A 20939-nucleotide genomic window follows, 5' to 3' on the forward strand; every position below is an offset into this window, starting at 1 on the left:
TGGGATGAGGCAGTTCTGTATACTGCAAAGTTCTGTACAAAATCAGGGGATAGGAGGCCCTTTGGGGTCCTAGTGAGATTGTTCTGGAGATGGATTCTTGCAGGGGCCCCGAGCCCATCAGAGAATTATTCATCTGCTAAAGTCTCACTGGAGGACAGCTCAAGCCTCCGCCAACAGGGAGAGTGGGCAGGCTTCTCCCGCATTCCAAAGACCACACCCCATGTGTCCCTCTTTAGGAACCCCTAGAAAACCCAAGGGTTCCTGTTCCCATTGCCTTTTCCTGGCATTTCCTCTCCTTTCAGCAAGGGGATGGGGAGTGTCTCATTCCCATCCTGCTCTCCAGGGCCAGAGCACTCAACTCTGGGGCCGGGGAGGGGGTCAGCTGGCATCAGATGTGGGACTGAACAGAGCTGAGATCAGAAGGGTAGAGAAGTCTGGGGCTTGGGATGTAGGAGAGACGTCGGGGAGTGGGGGGTCCCGGGAAGGCTGGACAGGGCAGGGGCAACGCCGAAGCTGGGTCTGGGCTCTTGCCTGGGCATCTAAAGTGAGAAGAAGGACCTGTGGAGTCAGTCCTTGCCCCACCCAAGGAAATCTTAATCAAATAAACAAACAGCCAACACAGCGGCTCCTGTGCAAGCAGCCGTGGGAGCGATGGGGAGGCCACAAAGGTGGGGAGGCCAGGAGAGGGCAGGGAGGCTGTTTAAACAGGCCCCTCGGCCGGGGGCAGTTGGCAGAAATATTTGGAACAGGGTGGGGAGCACAGCCGTGGTTTGGAGCAGGAAGCTGGGGCCTGGGGTGGGTGGGCTGAGCTTGGCTGCTTCCAGGAGAAAGAAAAGTGTCGATTCAGCCCCACTCTGGTCGACGCCTCTTCTGAGGGAGACTCCAAGTCCCAACGCCCTTCCCTCAGTTCAAGGTCAATCAGGTCAACCAGACAGACAAGGGGCTCTAGCCCTTATCTCCCAGAGTGATGACTCTGGACCCCCAGCCCTGCTCCCAGGCCTATGACCCCGGGCCTCATCACTGAAGAATGTTTCAGAGTTCGGAGCCAAAACCCCGGAGTTCTCAACAGAGGAGTTGGAGGAGATGAGCCATTGGCTCTTTATTTTTTTTTTTACTTTATTTATTTATTTATTTTGAGAGAGGGTCTCACTCTGTCATCCAGGCTGGAGTGCAGTGGCACGATGTTGGCTCACTGCAACCTGCACCTCCCAGGCTCAGGCAATTCTCCCGCTTCAGCCTCCCGTGTACCTGGGATTAAAGGTACCCACCACCAAGCCAGGCTAATTTTTTGTGCTTTTTTAGCAGAGATGAGGTTTCACCATGTTGGCCAGGCTGATCTCTAACTCCTGACCTCAAGCAATCCACCCACCTTGGCCTCCCAAAGTGCTGGGATTACAGGTGTGAGCCACTGCGGCTCAGCCCATCCACTCTCCCTAGGATATGATATTCCCTTTCCTGCCTCCTTGCCTGGCAGTGGAGGGGCCCGGAAGTGATCGTGGCCCTCTGGGAGGCATTATCATCTTTTTTTTTTTTTGAGATGGAGTTTCACATTTGTTGCCCAGGCTGGAGTGCAATGGCGCAATCTTGGCTTGCTGCAACCTCTGCCTCCCAGGTACAAACGATTCTCCCACCTCAACCTCCCAAGTAGCTAAGATTACAGGCATGCGCCACCGCGCCCGGCTAATTTTGTATTTTTAGTAGATACGGGGGGTTCACCATGTTGGCCAGGCTGGTTTCGAACTTCTGACCTCAGGTGATCTGCCCGCCTCAGCCTCCCAAAGTGCTGGTATTACAGGCATGAGCCACCGTGCCTGGCTGTCACCTTCTTTCAGGACTCTTGGCTGTCCTTTTCCCGAGACTCCTCAAGAGACTAAGGCAGAGAGTCAGAGGGATCCATGTCCAGACTGACAGGCAGATATAGAGAGAGGTGAAGATACAGAAAGACCCACCCAGAGAGATAGCCACGCAGTCAGACACTGAGAGTGGGAGTGTGAGAGAGAGGGACAGAGAGAGAAGGGGTAGACAGAGGAGGCAGAGAAAAAGGAAGAAGAAAAGACAAAGAAAGACTCACAGAAAAAAGAGCTAGACGGGTGGAGAGGAGAGACAGAGATAGCAAAGGACAGGGTCAGGAGAGGGGAAAGGACAGATGGGGAGCACACAGGAGGCGCGGGGCCAGACACACAGGCCAAAGCAGAAAGAGGCTCACGAGAACTACACAAGGACAGACGGCCTCAGGACCCGGAGACACTCTCCTGGGAGACGTGGGGAAGCCAAAGTGCTTGGGGGTCGAGCCCCACTGGGGGTGGCCTCACCAGGGCAATGCTGCTGCCTCCTGTCCCCAAAGCTTAACCAACCGCTGCTGGCATCTGGCCCCCAGCCACCCTCTAGTAAGCCAGCCCTTGGCCACTGGAGCCGGCGGGTCACCCAAGGTGAATGAAAAGTCACCAATAAGGGACAGTGAGAGTGTGACTGGGGTGAAGGTATGGGCATCACAAGCCATGTGTGTCAGGGTGGGTCTGACCTGGGGTGGGGTTTAGGAGAGCACAACCCTATACACAGACCTCTGGGGGTTAGTGCAGGCGGGCATGCATACCTGAGTAGTTTGTGAGTGTGTGTGCGTGTGTGTGGATCCAGTTCCATCAAGAGCCTCACGATGCTAATGAGGCCAGCGTGGCAGGCTGTTCCTCCAGTAGCCCAATCAGAAACAATGAGTGAGCAGAGACAGCCACAAAAAAGGTTTCATGCCTCTTCTGAACAGATGGTGTGTCCAGGTGCCACAGGGCACTTGACTACAGTCAACACCAGCGTGCCATTCTTTCCCGCTGGGGATGACCCCCACCGCCTAGCCAGCTGACCCCACAGTCTCCCCTGTCCCAAGCCCAAACTCTAAACTCACGGGAGAACCCACGTGATAGACACATGGCCCCTCCCGGGCTGCAAGGCGCAGCTCCCTCTGAGAAGGGCAGCCGGAGGGATGGTGGGGTCCAACCTTGGCTTTCCCCCAGGCTAGCTTCCATCCCACCTGCTGCTGCGGCCCCATTTAGCTCCCTCCTTGCTCCTGGGGTCCAGTGACCCACACCCTCACCACACACAGGAGAGAAGTAACCTCTCCTCCCCAGCCCTTCCCTCTCAAGCATCACAGGACATTTAAAAAAAAAATTGTCCCAGTTTTGTGGTGGATAATGAGGTCAGGAGGCCCACAGGGGAACTACTTGTTGGTGACAACTGACAATCTTCATTTCACCTTGAAACTCCTTCCTGGTCCAGGCAAGCATGTTCTAAGCACAGTTTTATGGGGGTGCTACTCTACTGGGGGACAAGGAAAGTGGGGAAGAAATTAACCAAATGGCAGCTGAAGTCACAGGCCCAGCCAGGCCCACCTGGAACACTCACAGGGCCTGGGGCAAGGGTACAACTGGCGGCCCACAGACATATATCTAAATATTTAAAAGTTATAAATCAAGCCAGCAAACTGTGAAATATGTTCTAACCTCTCACCCTGACAAATACACCTTCACTAACAACCTGGAGGACCAGATACAAATTTGGATTTGTCTGCCTCCTGAGCTTTACACATCAGAACGACTCTGTGCAGAGGAGACAGCTTCACTCGCACCCTGGCCACCCCCTTCCTGCTGCCGGGTCCTGTCTGCACCACAAGGGACTCTTGTGCATGTATAAGGACACCCAGCCTCATGTCCTTGCTCCATCCACAGCCCCTGCAAATAGCTGTCCCTTCACTGTCCCTAGGGGTGCACACACTATTGGCATAACCTGTCCTGAGGCAGACAGGCCTAGAGAAGAGGCTGGCATGGGCCGGGAGCCACATGGTGACCATCTGGGCATGGACATCCAGAGTCACAGGTATGGAGAATGTGGTCTTGGAGGGGACTCACAGTCTCATCCCCTCGGCCCTGCTGATGCCTCATCCCACAGGGAGAGGACTGGCAGCAGGAGGGCCAGAGTGGAGCCTTTGAAAGCCCCCAGCTTAAGGCATGGGCACTCCCTCCCTTGCCCAGGTTTAAGGGTGCTACTGAACTCAGCCTTCCCTGGCAGCCTAGAGATCAGGCCAGGGCCTGAAGCTATCCTTTCATTGGAGGACAGCTTGGACAATCCCCAAACAGGACTTTCAGTCACTTGTATTATTTATCTTCCTGGAAAAATGTAGTGCGGCTTGATCCTAACTCCTGGAGGTGGGGAGGGCAGAGCAGTGATGACAAGAGGGCGTTTTTTTCAGGTTGGGTCTCCAAGCCAGAGCTTGTTCCACTGAGGCACAGCCCCAAGTGAGCTCCTGCTGGTACTGGTCCCTGCCTTGGGCGGGGCAGGGGGACTCTCTCCCTTCTACAGAGACGAAAGGCAACACAAACAAGATGACTAAAAGGGGAGAAGGTGAGGGGCCCTGGGCAGCCCAGACAGGTCCAGAGATCCAGGAACCAGCAGAGGGCAGGGGCTGGTGGGGGAGTGTGCAGTGAAGGGCACTCTTTCTAGCCAAGCTTAGCTAAAAAAAACAAAAAAAACCCCTTCCACTCCCCGCTCCCCTGCTCACTCTCACCCCCTGCAGATCAGCTTTGTTGTCTGACACATGAGGGGACACTTATACTTTCTGAGCCCTCGCCAGGCTCCAGGCACTGTGCTAAGTGGTCTACATGTATACCCTCATTTAACCCTTGCAGCCACCCTATGAGGTGGGTTCTATTATTATCCCCATTTTACAGGTGATTAAATGAACTCAAAGAGGTTAAGAAACTTGTTCAAGGTCACGCAGTAGGTAGAGGTGTCAGAACTCAGCTCTAACTGACCCCAAAGCCCCCACTCTTTCCACTAGAGCACATGGCCTGCCAGAAGTAAGAAGCTGGCACAGACCCAGAAGGCATGAAGGTCAGATAAGAGAACGAACTTCTGCCTCTGATGGTTTGTGTGGTGGAATGAGGCAATGGAATGGGGAATCTAGACAGACAAGGAAGCCCCCCTCCCCTCATTGTCACCCGTGTCTGTCCAAAGGCTTGTGATGATCTCAGGAAGGTCCCTGGGGTCCCAGCTGGACCCAGACAGCAATGTCCTGACTTCCCTTTGTTCTATAATCCAGGGTCCTCTGCTCTACTTCAACCCAGCACCATGACCCAAAGGCTGCCTCTCCTTAGGGGCTCAGAGCTCTGAGCATCACATTCAAGCTGTTAGCCCAGGTCCTCCTCTTCCAGGAAGCCTTCCTGGAGGTCCTGGGAGGCAGAACCCCTTTCCTACAGCCCAAATCCCAACACTGAGGGTGCAAATGCTCCCCTGTCTACAATAAGGCCACATCTGTGATCATCTTCCCCAGCCGGCTCTGTGACACAGACACAGAAAAGATCTACTGAGTTCCCAGACTTTCTGGGTTCCCTAGGCCATCGGGGTAATCCCCTGCTCAGCCCCCTGTACCCAGATGTAAATAAATGATGCAGGTGCCCTGGGGCTCATTAGAAAACCCAGGCCCCAGCTCAGCTATGCGGCAGCTCTTACCTGACTAGCCCACGGAACAGAAGCCGTTTGGGTCAAGCCATCACCCTCTAGGGTGGGGAAGAGGCTGCCCTTGGATGAGGCATGGCGCACTCTCAGTCAATGAGGCTTCTTACTCCGGAGCCCCGTCGTCACCATCCCCAACCTGCCCCACTCCAGAAAGCTGTGTGTCTGATGCCCGGCTCTTTCTTTTCCATCCTTTGGAGCCCGCCTGGCATCAGGGATAACCAGCCAGGACCCTCTAACTGCCCCAGAGTTTAGTCCCGCCCAGCAGATGCCCAACGTCCGCGCGCAGAGCCGAGATAGGGATATCCTCACTGTCCCTTGGGGTCCCCCAATTTTGAGGCGAGAGGACCGGACAGGTGGAAGGGGCTGCCTCGTTCTCCCGCGCTGCCCTCGAGGTCCTCGGCGTGGACTAGCCCGCGTCGCCGTCTTACCTGCGGGGCAGAGACGGAGCCCGCCGCGGCCACCTGCTCTCGCCTGGCTGGGAACGCTGCGTGTCGGGCTGGCTGGGAGGGGCGGGGCCCGGCGGGGCAGGGGCGGGGCTGGGAGGGGGAGCCGGGCCGGCCCCTCCTCGAGGCCCCGCCGGTGGGGTGCGCGGGCTCATTCAGGTGGGAAGTCCCGGGAGAGCATCTGGGCCACAGGGAGGGCCCGGAGCTCGAGTTCTGAAGGCTGGGAAGTTAGGACTCCGGGGGGTGCGGGGGGCGGGTGGAAATCCCCCGCTTCAGACAGCCTTGCCCAGATGCCCTGGAGCCGGTGACTTCATATAAAGACCCCTGACGCAAAGAAGAAAGCTCAGAAACCTCTCCTGGCCTGAGTCCCCTTCCATCTGAGCTCTTCGGGCCTGGCAGGGTGGGTGTGAGACGGGACACTCCTCTAAAGGTAGGGTGCCCTCTCCAGGGCTCAGCTGTGTGGGGGCTTAGGCCGCTGAGGGGGCCACTGGGCACCCAGACCATCTTTATCCTCAGCCCATCTCTCTCCCTGCCACACAGCCCCTCCTCCGCCCCCAGCGCCAGCCCAGGTCCCCCAGCTGTCACTGTTTAGCCCTGGAATGACAGGCGTCCTGACTCCGTGAGTCTAGCCACATTCAAGGCCTTTGAGCTTAGCACCCGTGAGCCCCTGCCCCCTCCCTCTGCCCCCAGTCGCTAATTTTATTGACCTGTAAAAGGCACGTTGCTGGCAGGCGGTATACTAACTGAAGGCAAAGTGGGGAGCGGATGGGCAACTCTCCCCCCGGGAAGGCAGCTGGAGATGGGACAGGAGGGAGGAGGAAGGAGACTCCTGGATCCAGGGCCAAGGACACTTGGAGGGGAGGAGGAAGGGGGCCTTGAGAAAGAGGGGTACACTCTCTATGGGAGATGGTAGCCAAAAAGGCGGGAGCGAGAATTTCAGCCCTCAATCAGACAAGAGGCCTACAGAAAAAAGAAAATGCTGGGAGAAGAGAAGGTGCATTTCTCATCTACCTAGGGACAGAACCAAGAATGTAGCAGGAGGGAAGGGGGTTGGATGGCAGGAAGGACTGCCATCCTGCTCTCAAATCTCTGCCCTAGCCCCCTCCCTTCCTCTTGAAGGTGTCTCCTGCCTGCTGGGCCTTGTACTACAGAAATAGTCCTTTCCCTGATGAAGCAACCTAGATCTTGCCTTTCTTTTTCTTTCTTGTTAAAATGAGAACAGAAAATTTAGGCCTTTGTAATTTTCCCTACCCCCATGCCTACCTGAGCCCACCCCTCAAACCCTGGATCTCAGCATTTCCCCAGCCTAGGGGAGATGACCTGAGGGTTAAGGGAAGGTAGAGAGGGGAACATCAGGGTTGGAAGCTATTATGGGGTAGGGGGAGCAGGAAGCCCTCACACTCTTGATGGGCCTCAAGTTCAGACTGTTGATACCCTTTATGAATAAGGCTTAGGAGAGCTATTAAAGAGGAGTGTTTAAAACTTCCTTTTTTTTTTTTTTGAGACGGAGTCTTACTGTGTTGTCCAGGCTGCAGTGCAGTGGCATGATCTCGGCTCATTGCAAACTCCATCTCCTAGGTTCAAGCGAGTCTCCTGCCTCAGCCTGCTGAGTAGCTGGAATTACAGGAGCCTGCCACTACGCGAGGCTAATTTTTGTAATTTTTAGTAGAGATGGGGTTTCACCGAAATGGCCAGGTTTGTCTCCAACCCCTGACTCCAGGTGATCTGCCCGCCTCGGCCTCCCAAAGTGCTGGGATTACAAGCGTGAGAAAACACGCCGGGCCTAAAACTTTTAACACTAGGTCAGGCACAGTGGCTCATGCCTGTGATCCCAGCACTTTGGGAGGATTACCTGAGCCCAGGAGTTGGAGATCAGCCTAGGCAACATAGTGAGACCTTGTCTGTACACTGCCTCTCTACCCCCAAAAAATTAGGTGTGGTGGTGTACATCTGTAGTCCCAGGTGCCAGGGAGGTTGAGGTGGGGGGATTGCTTGAGCCTGGGAGGTCGAGGCTGAAGTGAGCCACGATTGTACTACGGTACTCTAGCTTGGGCGACAGAGCGAGTCCCTGTCTCAAAAACAAAATAAGAACAAAAACAAAAAAAACAAGGCCGGGCCCAGTGGCTCATGCATGTGATCCCAGCACTTTAAGAGGCCGAGGTGGGTGGATCACCTGAGCTCAGGTGTTTGAGACCAGCCTGTTGGGCAACGTGGCGAAACCCTGTCTCTACCAAAAATACAAAAATTAGCCAGGCATGGTGGCAGGCACCTGTAATGCCAGCTACTTGGGAGGCTGAGGCAGGAGGATGACTTGAGCCCTGAAGGCAGAGGTTGCAGTGAGCTGAGATCGCGCCATTGCATGCCAGCCTGGGCAACAGAGCGAGACTCTGTCTCAAAAAAACCAAACACTTTTAACACTAAAAATTACAAAGCAGGTCATTGGATGGGGAAGGGTGAGAGGTATGGATTGCAATGGGGAACCAGGAAACTTTTGTTGTTCTTTGAAAATTCCACTGGAAGAAACAGGACATTTTGAGGATGATGGCTATGTTCATAATCTTGATCGTGGAGGATATGCATGTTAAAACGTATCCAGGCCGGGGACGGTGGCTCACGCTTGTAATCTCAGCACTTTGGGAGGCTGAGGCAGGCAGATCGCCTGAGGTCAGGAGTTTGAGAACAACCTGGCCAACATGGTGAAACCCCGTCTCTACTAAAAATACAAGAAATTAGCTGGGCATGGTGGCGGGCACCTGTAATCCCAGCTACTTGGGAGGCTGAGGCAGGAGAATCGCTTGAACTCAGGAGGTGGAGGTTGCCGTGAGCCAAGATCGTGCGACTGTACTCCAGCCTGGGCAACAAGAGTGAAACTCTGTCTCAACAAATAAAAAAAATAAAAAAAAGTACCCAATTGCACACTATACAAGCAGTTTATTTTCTACCAATTATATCCCAACAAAATTAAGACATCACACATTTTCTATCCCATTTTTTCATTTATTTTTATGAGGAGCCTCAAAAAATAGAAGTGGCCTTGGTAGGGAAGGAATGTCATGATTCCGAGTACAGTATGGCAAATTATTTTGCCTCAGTTTCTCTAACTCCATCCAGTGCATATGAAAGTGTCTATGTGTGTACAAGGTAGGTCTGGGCTGAGCTCTGGCCCTCCAGTTGTTTCCCCGTTGCGGGAGCCTAAGCCAGGGTGCCCAAGACTCCTCTGTGGCTGGTGGGCCTGATGCCCACAGCTGATGATTCAGGAAGGAGGGGCTTGGACTCTGCTGCAGACTCTCCCGCCCCCTATAGCCCAAACCGGGCACTGCAGCAATGAGGTGGTCAGTCCAGGGAGAGGTCCGACAGGTTCTGGGCACAATGCTGCAGGAAGTCAAAGTCAGGCACGGAGAAGGGCACGCGGGACCACTTTTTGGCCTGGATCCGCCCCTGAGGGGTCTCCAGGAGCATGCTGCGGACTTTGAGCGCTGGCAGCTTCACTGACTTGTAGATCATCTGCAGACCCCAGACCTGGAGGTGAGACAGAGAGGGTAGGGTCTGGCTCTCTGGCCTCAGACTGGGCTTCTCTCCTCAAGTTGGAATTCCCTCAGTACAGGGCCTTTTCCTCCCACCTGAGATGTCACAGACTGTGGGCTCCCTTAGGGAGGGGCTGGACCTCCCTCTTCAGACTGGAGGCCATGGGGTGGGACTGTCTCCCGTGTCCTAGTGAGGGCTCCCTGAGGGCCTCCGAAGACTGGGGCTGAGGACTCTGGGGCCTGGGACACGGCCTAAGCTCTTACCTCCCCACAGTTCCTGCAGCTGATGACACCCCCAGGCTTCCAGTCCTTGAAGACTTTGTTGATGACCACAGGATCCCTGGAGACATTATAGTAGATCCTGGAGAGGAAGAGGGGTGGCCACAGCCCTCATTGACCCTCCTCAGCCCCGGATCTCATGCCCTCCTGCAGGCCAAGCCTCTGCCTGGACCTTGGGCCTTCCTGCTGGTCAAGAGGCACAGACTTCCCAGGCCAGGAAATCCAATCTTCGGTGAGTTCTACCTGTGTGGCCTCCATCGCATGTTCCCTTGTGCCCAGGTTCAAGCCTCAGCATTGGTTACCTGGTCTTCACAGTCTCCTAACGGGTCTCTTTGCCTCCATTTTTACTCCCAGTTCCAAGCCATCCTTCCACCAACTGCTAGAGTGATCTAAAAATATAAATCTGCCCTGACATTCTATTCCTTAAAATCTATCCAAGATTCCTAAGAACCTCCTGGATAAAGGCTACACTTTCACACCTGACGTTTCAAATCTTCCACGGGCTAGTCTGTCTTTTTCAAAATCTCATTATTTGGGGGGAGGGATAGCGTTAGGAGATATACCTAATGCTAAATGAGGAGTTAATGGGTGCAGCACACCAACATGGCACATGTATACATATGTAACAAACCTGCACATTGTGCACATGTACCCTAAAACTTAAAGTATAATAATAATAATAAATAAATAAATAAATAAATCTCATTATTCACAGTCCCTTCCACTCAGGTCAACTGGTGTCGCTTTTTTTTTTAAAGGCAGAGTCTCGCTCTATTGCCCAGGCTGGAGTGCAGTGGTGCGATCTTGGCTTGCCTCCCGGGTTCAAGTGATTCTCCTGCCTCAGCCACCGAAGTAGCTGGGATTACAAGCATGGGCCACCACGCCCAGCTAATTTTTGTATTTTTTTTTTTAGTAGAGAAGGGGTTTCACCATGTTGGCCAGAATGGTTTTAAACTCCTAACCTCAAGTGATCTACCCACCTCAGCCTCCCAAAGTGTTGGAATTACAGGCGTGAGCCACTGCGCCCAGCCCTCCATGGTTACCTTCTCATTCGCTCACATTCAAACCAGACCCATTGAGACCTAGCTGAAATGCAACCTCCTCAATTGAGAAAACCCGTGTGAAGATCCTTGGCACAGTGGCCTGGAACACAGAGGGTGACATAATGAATGGATGGAGGATGGGGGAAGTTTACTTTCTAGGGGATGGGGGATGGCTCAGGGATGGCCAAGCTCTCTTGATATCCTTGGAGTACGTAGGACCAGAGGGTCAATGTGTGGTCTTTTGACACTTAGTATCCTGAATTCCAGTTCTTGCTCAACCAGATAGTGGCTGTGGGAACTTGGGCAAGTCACATAGCCTCTCTGAGCCTCTATTTCCTTGCCTATAAAATGGAGACAGGGATAAAACCTGTCTAACCAGATTATTGTGAAAATGCAGAGTAAGTACTTGCTACAATGCTCTTTAGCTTCCCAAAGCTTCAAAGCACTGTCTGGATGGGAAGGATTCCTAGGTCCCCATCCCATGCCCCCATCCCGATAGCCCCTTCCACAGGTCTCACGAGAAGGTGGGGTTCACGTTGACATGGTGGGTGCCCTCCACCTTCCGCAGGTCGCTGCCGTGGCCCACAGCCACCATGCAGTTGATGCAGAGTAGCTGCACGTGCTCCACTGGGAACTGCTGCCGCTGTTTCTCCCGCTGGGCTGCCTGGGCCGCCCGCTTGGTCAGGGCTGCCTGCTGCAGATCCCGGATCTGGGGTGGGAGGAGACACCAGGCATGGCTGGGACCTAAGAGAACGTTCCTTGGGGGACAAAAGGTTCCCAAAGACCTAACATCATTTGTACCTGGAAGAGACTCCTTAACCCTCCCTGCAGAACGTGCAGAAGATAAGCCCAGAACTAGGACTTATATCATCAGTTCCCCTGAGGCAGGGCCACCACCATCCTGCCTTGTCCAGGGTGCTCCCTGTTATCCCAGCATAATTGTTAATGATGCCCCATGACAGATTCACAGAAGCAGCTTTGCCTAAAATCCTTCAAGACTGAGCAGGAAAGCTTACCCCTCCCACTGTTGTCCCCACTACTCATACTGTTTTTCTCCACAGCTGCTTTTTTTTTTTTTTTTCCTGAGATGGAGTCTCGCTCTGTCACCCAGGCTGGAGTGCAGTGGCACAATCTCCGCCTCCTGGGCTTAAAAGCAGCTCTATTGCTGTGATGATGCAGTAATTCATGCCTGTAATCCCAGCATTTTGGGAGGCCAAGGCAGGTGGATCACAAGGTCAGGAGTTCAAGACCAGCCTGGGCAACATGGTGAAACCCCATCTGTACTAAAAATACAAAATTATCCGGGCATGGTGGCGCATGCCTGTAATCCCAGCTACTCGGGAGGCTGAGGCAAGAGAACTGCTTGAACTCAGGAGGTAGAGATTGTGCCACTGCACTCCAGCCTGGGTGACCGAGCGAGACTCTGTCTCAGGAAAAAAAAAAAAAAAAACAGCTGTGGAGAAAAACAGTATGAGTAGTGGGGGACAACAGTAGGAGGAGTAAGCTTTCCTGCTCAATCTTGAAGGATTTTAGGCAAAGCTGCTTCTGGATCGGTCATGGGGCATCATTAACAATTATGCTGGGATAACAGGGAGCACCCTGGACAAGGCAGGATGGTGGTGGCCCTGCCTCAGGGGAACTGATGATATAAGTCCTAGTTCTGGGCTTATCTTCTGCACGTGGGCTTATCTCGTCCCCTCTGCCTGGTTCCAGAAAGGCTGTAATGCAGCTCTTCCAGATACATAAAGTATCTCATGGCAAGGATAAATAAAGAGCCTTGGACAAGGCCTGTTCCTATGGCCTTCTGGAGTCCAGGTACTGCCTTCCCTGGCAGCCTCACCCCTGGCCTCTATCTAAACCTTCCCTAGGTGGGCAAAGTTAGCCCCGAGATGTAGAGGGGCCAGGGGGACGTATGTGTGCAGTCAGAAACCTGCCAGGGAGGGGCTCCCTCCTCCCCATCCCTCCCACAGGGCGTGCAGGCTGCCTGCAGACCTTGGCCTGGTACTCGGCCTGGTCCATTTTCTGCACAGCAGCCACTGCCTGCTCCATCAGCGTCTCCAGCGCCTCGTTGACCAGCTCCCGCTTCAGCTCCTGGCTACCTTCCGTTGCTACAAATGAGTACACACTCTGATCGGCCCGGGCACGGCCCCTGGCCTGGGAAGGGAGACAAGGGGTGTCCTGAGTCGGGCTGGGGCCCCACACAGGATCCTATAAGGGCGGCTGAGTGGAGGAGGATGTGAGTACCTGGACCATGGAGATTTCATTGGTCAGGAGCCCATAACGCACCACCACATTGCAATGTGGAATGTCCAGCCCCTCCTCCGCCACACTCGTGGCCACCAGAAGGTTCAGAGTTCCGTTTCGGAACTTCCAGATCACTTCTTGCTGGTCCCTCTGCAGGCGGAGGGCAGGGAGGAGAAAGAGGCTGGTACATGAGGTGGCTCAGGCTGACTCCACCTGCCAGAGTAGCCTCTCCTGGTTCGGCCCTCACTCCCAATCTTGGTCCATCTCCCTAGAGTACTTGAATCCCATCTTTATCCCCAGGTACCCCCAGGATCTTGCCCATCTTCCCAGGTAACTGTCCAACCCCCATCTTCCCTAGGGACTCCTAAGGGTCCCTGCCCCTCTAGTCTAGGAACAACTCTCAAGCCATAGTCTTCTCCTGCAAGGGACCCCAGACCTGATCCTCTGCCCTGAGGAACTGCATCACCCACCTCTTTCCCTACAGACCCCCATGCCCAACCTTCTGCCCCCAAGGACCCCCAGACTGGGAGAGGCTTCAGCACTGGGGAGGTCAGTGTCCGCCCCTATCCCCTAGAGCTCCTTGCCCCTCTGCCTGGGGATAGTCAACTTTCTCTTTCCCCAGGGTCTCCCTGCCCCCACCTGTCTGTGCTGAAGACCGTTCCCCGAACTTCTCTCCTATAGAATCCCTCCCAGCGCCAGCATCTTTCCCCGAAGCCCACACCTGGGTCATGTGGGTGCTCTGGCTGCTGTTCCCAGCCCCAATCAGTAGCTGGGCCCGAATGTCTAGGGTCTTCAGGCCCGGCTGCTGCTGGAGCCAGAGCAGGAGGGAGTGTGTGCTCTGGCGGGTGCGGGTGAAGATGATACCCCGAGGGCTGTCAGAGCTCCTGAACTGCCTTTGCAGGATCTTTTCCAGCATCTCCAGTTTTGGATTCTCCGGGCCATGAGTTGCCAAGTGGGCCAGCACATTCTTGTGGTCTGTCGAAAACCCCAAAAAGTTAGCTGGGTGTAGTGGCACATGTCTGTAGTCCCAGATACTTGGGAGGCTGAGGACAGAAGGATCGCTTGAGCCTAGGAGGTCAAGGCTGAAGAGAGCTATGACTGCACCACTGCACTCCAGGCTGTGTAACAGAGTGAGAAAAAAAAAAAAAAAAAAAAAAAAAAAAGCAAGAAAGGAAGAAAGAGAGAGAAGGAAAGAAAGGGAGGGAAGGAAAGAAAGAAAGAAAAAAGAAAGAAAGAAAGAAAAGAAAGAAAGAAAGAAGAGAGAAAGAGAGAAGGAAAGGAAGGGAGGGAGGGAGGGAAAGAAAGGAAGGAAGGGAAGGAGGGAGGGAGGAAAAGAAAGAAAGAAAGAGAAAGAAAGAAGAAAAGCCCCAGAGGCAGAGGATTACAGATCTTGGAGTGGGGAGGGCACTGCCGGAGGAGGTTCTCGCAGGAATAGGACTGCAGGAGTGCAGAAGGTGGGGGGTGGGGGAAGGATGGAACTCCTGCTCAACTCCCCCACAGCAGCACCAAGAACACATTTAAGGATGCCCTGGCCAGGTGCATTGGCTCACGCCTGTAATCCCAGCACTTTGGGAGGGTGAGGTGAGCGAATCACCTGAGGTCAGGAGTTCGAGACCAGCCTGACCAAAATGGTGAAACCCCGTCTCTATTAAAAATACAAAAAAATTAGCTGGGCTTGGTGATGCACACTTGTAGTCCCAGCTACTCGGGAGGCTGAGGCAGGAGAATCGCTTGAACCTGGGAGGGGGAGTTGTAGTGAGCTGGGATCGTGCCATTGTACTCCAGCCTGGGCGACAGAGCGAGACTCCCTCTCAAAAAAACAAAAACAAAAATGGATGCCTCCTACCGAGCCCACTCTCAAGGCCAGCGTCACACCAGGGTCATACAGTACAGAACCTCAGACCAGAACCCTCTTCTCCCCAGTGACCAGGATGACCCTTGAGCTTTTAACTCTGATCTCTGCTACCCAGATCTCTTGAGCCCCAGCCTGTGCTGAGATTTGCAACCTTAAACTTCACCCTCTGACTTTCAGCCTCACTCTCCCAGTCTAAAGGAACCACTCTTAGCTAATCTTTTAAAAAAAATCTGGGCGGGGCACAGTGGCTCACACCTGTAATCCCAGCACATTGGGAGGCAGAGGCAGGAGGATCACTTGAGCCCAGGAGTTAGAGACTAGCCTGGGCAACAAAGCGAGACTCCGCCTCTTCAAAAAAAATTTTTTTTAATTAGCTGGGAGTGGTGGTGCCCACCTGTAGTCCTAGCTACTTGGGAGGCTGAAGGGTGAGAATTACTTGAGCCCATTAGGTCGAGGTTGCAGTGAGCTATGATTGCACAACTGTCCTCCAGCCTGGGCGACAGAGCAAGACCCCGACTGTTAAAAAAAAAAAAAAAAAAAAGTCAACAATGTGAATTAATTTTAACAACTATGCAAAAACCTTCACAAATGAGGAAATAAATCAGTCCTACCCATGGCCTTGGATTTTGGTTAGAAAAATAGGATCTCCACCAGTATCCTCACAGGCACCTTCCCATCCGACCTTGGCGACTGTGCCCTGGCCTCTGACCTCGCACCCAGGTCCCATCATCCCTGGCCCCGAGGCCCCCTCCCGCCCGTCACCATCGAACAGGGCCAGCAGCCGGCGCTCAGCACACAGGATCTGGGTTTTAGTGACGTGCTCCCTGTGATAGAAATCCTGCAGCGCAGCCAAGGCATCCACGGCGCGGACGGTGTCATGGATGAGCAGCGCGTCGTTGTAGCGCCTCAGGTGAAGCGCATACACCCGTTGCTCCTGGAGCCCGGCCAAAGCCGCTGAGGGCAGAGGGCGCAGGGTCTGAGCGGCCCACAGCCCCGCCCCCTGTCCTGCCCCATAGGGCCGTCCCACTCGACTCCGCCCCTGGAGTGGATAGGCCCCGCCCCGAAGGCCTCCACCCAGACAGGCCCCGCCCCAAAGGTCTCTGCCGCGGCAGGCCCCGCCCCTGACCACTCCCACATCCTCGCCTCCGCCTGAAGGGCTGCCCCTCTCACCAGCCTCACTCAACTTCACCACCTGCTGCTCATACATCTGCGTCCCAAAGTTCCGACTCAACTCAGGCATCTCCAGGTGGTCGTGGATTTGGTCCATGAGCTTCTTCAGCAAGTCCCCAAACGGATCCTGAGCAAGAGGAGAGTTGGAGGGGATTCCCCTACACATTGGAGGATGGGCACCCAGTAGCACACCGCGACTGCCTCACCCATCTGTCTTAGCTGTGGTGTGAGCTCCAGAGGGAGGCCGGCTAGGGTCTGGGGGAGTCCTGCCCTGTCTCACCCGCGATGTGCTCTTACCCTTTGGCCTGGGAACGGTGATGCCTAGTGTAAGGTACATGGACGTGCTTTGCTCAAGGAATAGGCCGAGGCGGACATCCGGGCCAGCGTGACTCAGCGAGTTCAGGGGGCAGGCACATACTCCACTTGCTATATAACCTGTTTGTGTAGGTTCATACTGGACTCCACTGTCAGTAGAAGGTATAACTGCCCTGCTGACGCTGTGCACGGGGGGCTTGGTTCAGCTTGGCACGGCAGGGCACGCTGGCGTGCCCAGAGAGAGAGTAACGCTACTAACCCCTGTAAGGGAGAGCCGGTCGCCTTGAAGGCGGGCAGTGGGGAGCCAGGAACCGGCTTGTGCCCAGAGGGAGAGAGTTAAGCTGCTGACCCTGACAGAGCTAGCCTTGCAGGCCAGGGAGAGCAGCTGCAGGCGTGGGGGCAGCAGGAGCCACAGAGCCGGAGCAGACAGCCCAGATAAAGGTGGACAGTTTGAGAGAGCCGCTGCTGAGAGAGCTGCTGAATAAAACTACATTTCACCTGCCTATGGCCCCCGCAAGGGTTCTTTCAGCTATCTGCTCACTCCCTCCCTCCCTCCAGACCACAGCATGGGCTCAAACCTGACCCCGAGTGTAACATTTGGTGTAGTTATGGACCTGACACCTAGTCCTTGTCCAGTCCAGTCATGGCAGACACCAGGCCGTGTCCACACTAGAGAAGGCTCAGTAGAGCCTCAGCACCAAAGTATCCCTGCTCTCTGGTTTGTAGGGCACTCCCCAGCATGTCAGTGCTGTGACAGACACGGGTGGTGCCTTCTGAGTCAATCCAAAGAGCGGGCTGCAGGCATGGGCTGTATCTGCCCCATTTCACAGAAAGGAGAAATTGAGGCTTGGATACATAGCAAGTGACCTGAAGTCACAGAGCTAGTGAGGGCGGAGTCAGGGCCCAAGCCTAGGTGTCCTAACTTCACACCAGCTCCCACTCTCCGTGTCCCTGCCCCCACGTACCTGGCTGCGCCTGTGGCAGAGGTTGTACTGTTTGCAAGGCTGTTGGCTGTGCTCCTGCAGCTGGGGGCAGTAGTTCTGGGGTGACATGATGTACCACGTGTCCAAGTTGGCACAGAGCTGGGGGCAACAGAGAGGACTTTACTGGAAAGGGAGGGTTAATGGGGACAATGGGCAAAGATTTGGGGCAGGATGGATCCCAGCTGAGGACAGGAGAGTGTGGGCATTCATCTACTCAAATATTGCTTGCCCTCTCTGTGCCAGTCTTGTTCTAGGCACTGGGGATACAAAGGAACTCAGATTGGAGTTGGAGAGACAGATAATAAACCAGTAAAAGAATAATAGAACCGGCCAGGCGCGGTGGCTCACACCTGTAATCCCAGCACTTTGGGAGGCCAAGGCGGGCGGATCACCTGAGGTCAGGAGTTTGAGACAGCCTGGCCAACGTGGTGAAACCCCATCTCTACTAAATACAAAAATTAGCCAGGCCTGGTGGCACACGCCTGTAGTCCCAGCTACTCGGGAGGCTGAGACAGAAGAATCACTTGAACCCGGGAGGTGGAGGTTGCAGTGAGCCAAGATCATGCCACTGCACTCCAGCCTGGGTGACAGAGTGAGACTCCGTCTCAAAAAAAAAAAAAAAAAAGAGGCTGGGCACAGTGGCTCACGCCTGTAATCCCAGCACTTTGGGAGGCCAAGGCAGGTGAATCACGAGGTCAGGAGTTCGAGACCAGTGTGGCCAACATGGTGAAACCCCGTCTCTACTAAAAATACAAAAAATTAGCTGGGTGTAGTGGTGGGCCCCTGTAATCCCAGCTACTCGGGAGGCTGAGGCAGGAGAATCACTTGAACCTGGGAGGCGGAGGTTGCAGGGAGCTGAGACCATGCCACTGCCCTCCAGCCTGGGCGATAAACCGAGACTCCATCTCAAAAAAAAAAGAAAAATAGAAAATAATAAAACCTTGCAGAGCGCATTAACAAGCTCTGAAGAGGATAGCACTGGATGATATGACAGAGAGCAGAGGGGGTGATCAGGGAGGACTTTCAAGAGGTGGCATTAAGCTGTTCAATAAATGACAAGGAGGAGGCAGCAGGTAAAGTTCAAAGGGCATTCTAGGCAAAATAAATGATAAATGCAAAGGTCCCCAAGATGGGAACAAGCCCTGCATGTTCAAGATGCAGAAGGCAGGCCAGTGTAGCTGTAGGATGAGCTACAACAGGGCGGGCGCGGGAAATGAGGTGGAGAGGTAGATGACGTGGAACTTTGTAAACCACAGTAGAGTTGGGAGTTAATTATTTGTGCCATAAGAAACCATTGGAGGCTGGATCTTAGGTGAGGAAGGGGCCAGACCCTGCCATGGAGAGCCTGGTAGGGCTGGTGGGGATGGGGTAGTGGCAGGGCAGGCAGGGAGGGAGGGAAGGAGGGACGCCCCTGGTGGGTCTGGCAGTGGGAGGCCCACAGGGGCCAGGCTGACCTGCAGGATGTGGTTGATGGCCCCATTGAGCTTGGAGGCCCCGCCAGTGCCTGGGGAGGCTGTGAGACCCAGCACCTGGGGTAGCGGCTGTGCCCTCTGGAATTTAAGTTCTAGGTACTGGCTCATGATGACGTTGTAGACGGTGTCCTTGTGTGTGTGGTGGCACTCATCCACCACGATCAGGGAGAAGGCTGAGGGCACAGGGGGGAAGGCTGTGACCTGTGTTTGCAAAGCCCTTCCTCCCATCAGCTTTCAGGTAGTCCCCACGATGATGTAAGAATTCCTTCTTCCCTTTACAACCTGCAGCTGGTCCCAGGATGAGGCGCCAGGCAAGGATGATTTCTCTCCATTTCACAGATTAGTAAACCGAGGCTCAGCTGGGGAAGGGACTTGCCCAAGATCCTACACTATAGCCCGGCCTGTTTCTACTAGAGTGCCTGCAGGGGTTTTGTGAACAGGCAACCCCTCACTCCCACAAAAACTCCCAACACCTCGACTCCGGGAGGTGCCCTGGGGTTGGCGGGAGGAGGTACCCCAGATGCATATCTTTTTCCTCCCGGCCATGGCCCTCACCAGTGAGCTCCACGTGCTCCTCCTCCTCAGGGCTGGTCAGTGCCATCTGCAGAAGCTCTGCTGTGCAGATGAGCAGGTCATGGCACCGGGCCAGGTGGCCAAAGCCAGCACGTGGCCCCATGTCCCCACTCAGGGTTGTCATGGTCCAGCGTCCATCCAGCATGTGCCTGAACTCTTCACCATGCTGGGTCACCAGGTGCACCTGGGGGTGGAGAATGAGCTGGGAAAAGAGAGCTGAATCTGGGGCCAGGGGAGTAGGGAGGAGGTAAGGTGACCCGCAGGACATGGCTGGGTACTGAGCCAGGGTGGAAAGACAGGTGAGCTTAGCGATGGCCACAGCAGCTTTGGAGTTCTGGTGGGGACTGAGAGATGCCTGAAGAGCTGAGACCCTGCCTGGTGGTGGGGGAGTGGGGTAGGGACAGACAACTCACCCTGTTGACCAATACAACCACCTTGGCTCCATCCACAGTCTCTAGGTGCCGCTTGGCCACAAAAGCAGCCGCCCGGGTCTTCCCGGCACCCGTGGGCAGCCAGATGATGATATTCTTGCCCTCCAGGGCAGGCATGATCACCTCCCTCTGGTAGGGCCGCAGCTCCATTCTGGGAATGGCAGGGGACTCAGACCCACTGGCCCCTCCACCCCTCCCAACTCCTAGCCAGACCAGTTCATGCAGAGACCTCCCTTTGCCCAGGACTCCACCCCACTTGAGGGAGGTGGGGCAGGACTCCCTCAGAACCCATCAGGACCCTGCTCTGCCCAAAAAGGGGAGGCGGGAGTAACACAGGTTACACCTGCCCCCTGCCCAGCCCGGTCTCATCTGCTCTAGTAGGTAGGTCTGCCCAGGGCAGTCCCACTTAACTCGGCCTGGTGCCACTGTGCTCAGCTCAGAGACCCAAAATGGAAACTGAAACTGAGGGAAGGAGCCAGCTGAGCTGACTTAGGAATCTCCTATCCCTGCCCCAGGAAAAAGAACCAAGAAAAAAGAACCATTTGTGCTAACGGTCATCACCAACTGCTGCGGAGTACAAACTCCGGGAAGGTACTGCTGCCGCGCCAGCGCCCTGGCAGGCATGATCACCTCCCATTGGTAGGGCCACGGCTCCATTCTGGGAATGGCAGGAGACTCAGACCCACTGGCCCCTCCACTCATTCCAACTCCTGGCCAGACGGGTCGGTAGAGAGACCTCCCTTTGCCCAGGACTCCACCCCACTTGAGGGAGGTGGGGGAGGACACCCTCAAAACCCATCAGGAGCCTGCTCTGGCCAAAAGGTGGGGGTGGGAGTAACACAGGCTACACCTGCGCCTTGCCCAGGCTGGGTCTCACCTGCACCACCAGGTAGGCCTGCCCAGGGCGGCCCTGCTTAGCTCAGCCTGGTGCCACTGTGCTCAGCGCAGACAGCAGAAATCCGAAACGGAAACTGAAACTGAGGGGAGGAGCCAGCTGAGCTGACTTAAGATCCTCCCATCCCTGCCCCGAGAAAAAGAACCACGTGTGCTAACAGGGAAGCACTCTTTCAGTGCTACGGGATCCTCTACGTTCTGGCCCTTTTGC

At 54.8% G+C, this 20939-nt stretch overlaps 2 protein-coding genes across 5 annotated transcripts in view; both read right to left on the bottom strand.

Annotated features, from left to right (window-relative positions):
• ZNF385C (zinc finger protein 385C) overlaps positions 1-5994 on the bottom strand; it is a 72700-nt gene extending 66706 nt beyond the window's left edge. For 3 of the 4 annotated variants that reach the window (XM_032761141.2, XM_032761142.2, XM_058444759.1), the window contains exon 1: positions 5497-5967. The gene's annotated coding sequence lies outside the window, so the exon portion shown is untranslated. Of the gene's footprint in view, positions 1-5496 lie in introns of all 4 variants that reach the window. The other variant, XM_058444758.1, reaches the window with a different exon arrangement.
• Positions 5995-8934: 2940 nt separating this feature from the next.
• On the bottom strand, positions 8935-20799 carry DHX58 (DExH-box helicase 58). The gene is made up of 13 exons (XM_032163642.2): positions 20712-20799; positions 19817-19985; positions 19386-19587; positions 18813-19003; positions 17341-17457; positions 16061-16187; positions 15653-15844; positions 13757-14010; positions 13036-13185; positions 12784-12945; positions 11310-11500; positions 9734-9830; positions 8935-9464 (listed from the first exon to the last, which is right to left on the bottom strand). The coding sequence occupies exons 2-13, from the start codon at positions 19982-19984 to the stop codon at positions 9279-9281; spliced, it is 2037 nt and encodes a 678-aa protein (XP_032019533.1). The 5' UTR covers position 19985; positions 20712-20799; the 3' UTR covers positions 8935-9278.
• Positions 20800-20939: the final 140 nt, after the last annotated feature.

This window comes from Hylobates moloch, unplaced genomic scaffold (assembly GCF_009828535.3).
Source record: "Hylobates moloch isolate HMO894 unplaced genomic scaffold, HMol_V3 SCAFFOLD_10, whole genome shotgun sequence".
In the NCBI taxonomy this organism is placed as follows: domain Eukaryota; kingdom Metazoa; phylum Chordata; class Mammalia; order Primates; family Hylobatidae; genus Hylobates; species Hylobates moloch.

Coding starts and splice junctions, on each gene's coding strand:
- DHX58 (XM_032163642.2), bottom strand. CDS start 19,984: ATGGAGCTGCGGCCCTACCAGAGGGAGGTGATCATGCCTGCCCTGGAG. Junction 17,458..18,812: donor CCATCAACCACATCCTGCAG/GTCAGCCTGGCC, acceptor TGTTGCCCCCAG/CTCTGTGCCAACTTGGACAC. Junction 9,831..11,309: donor AACGTGAACCCCACCTTCTC/GTGAGACCTGTG, acceptor CTTCCTCTCCAG/GATCTACTATAATGTCTCCA.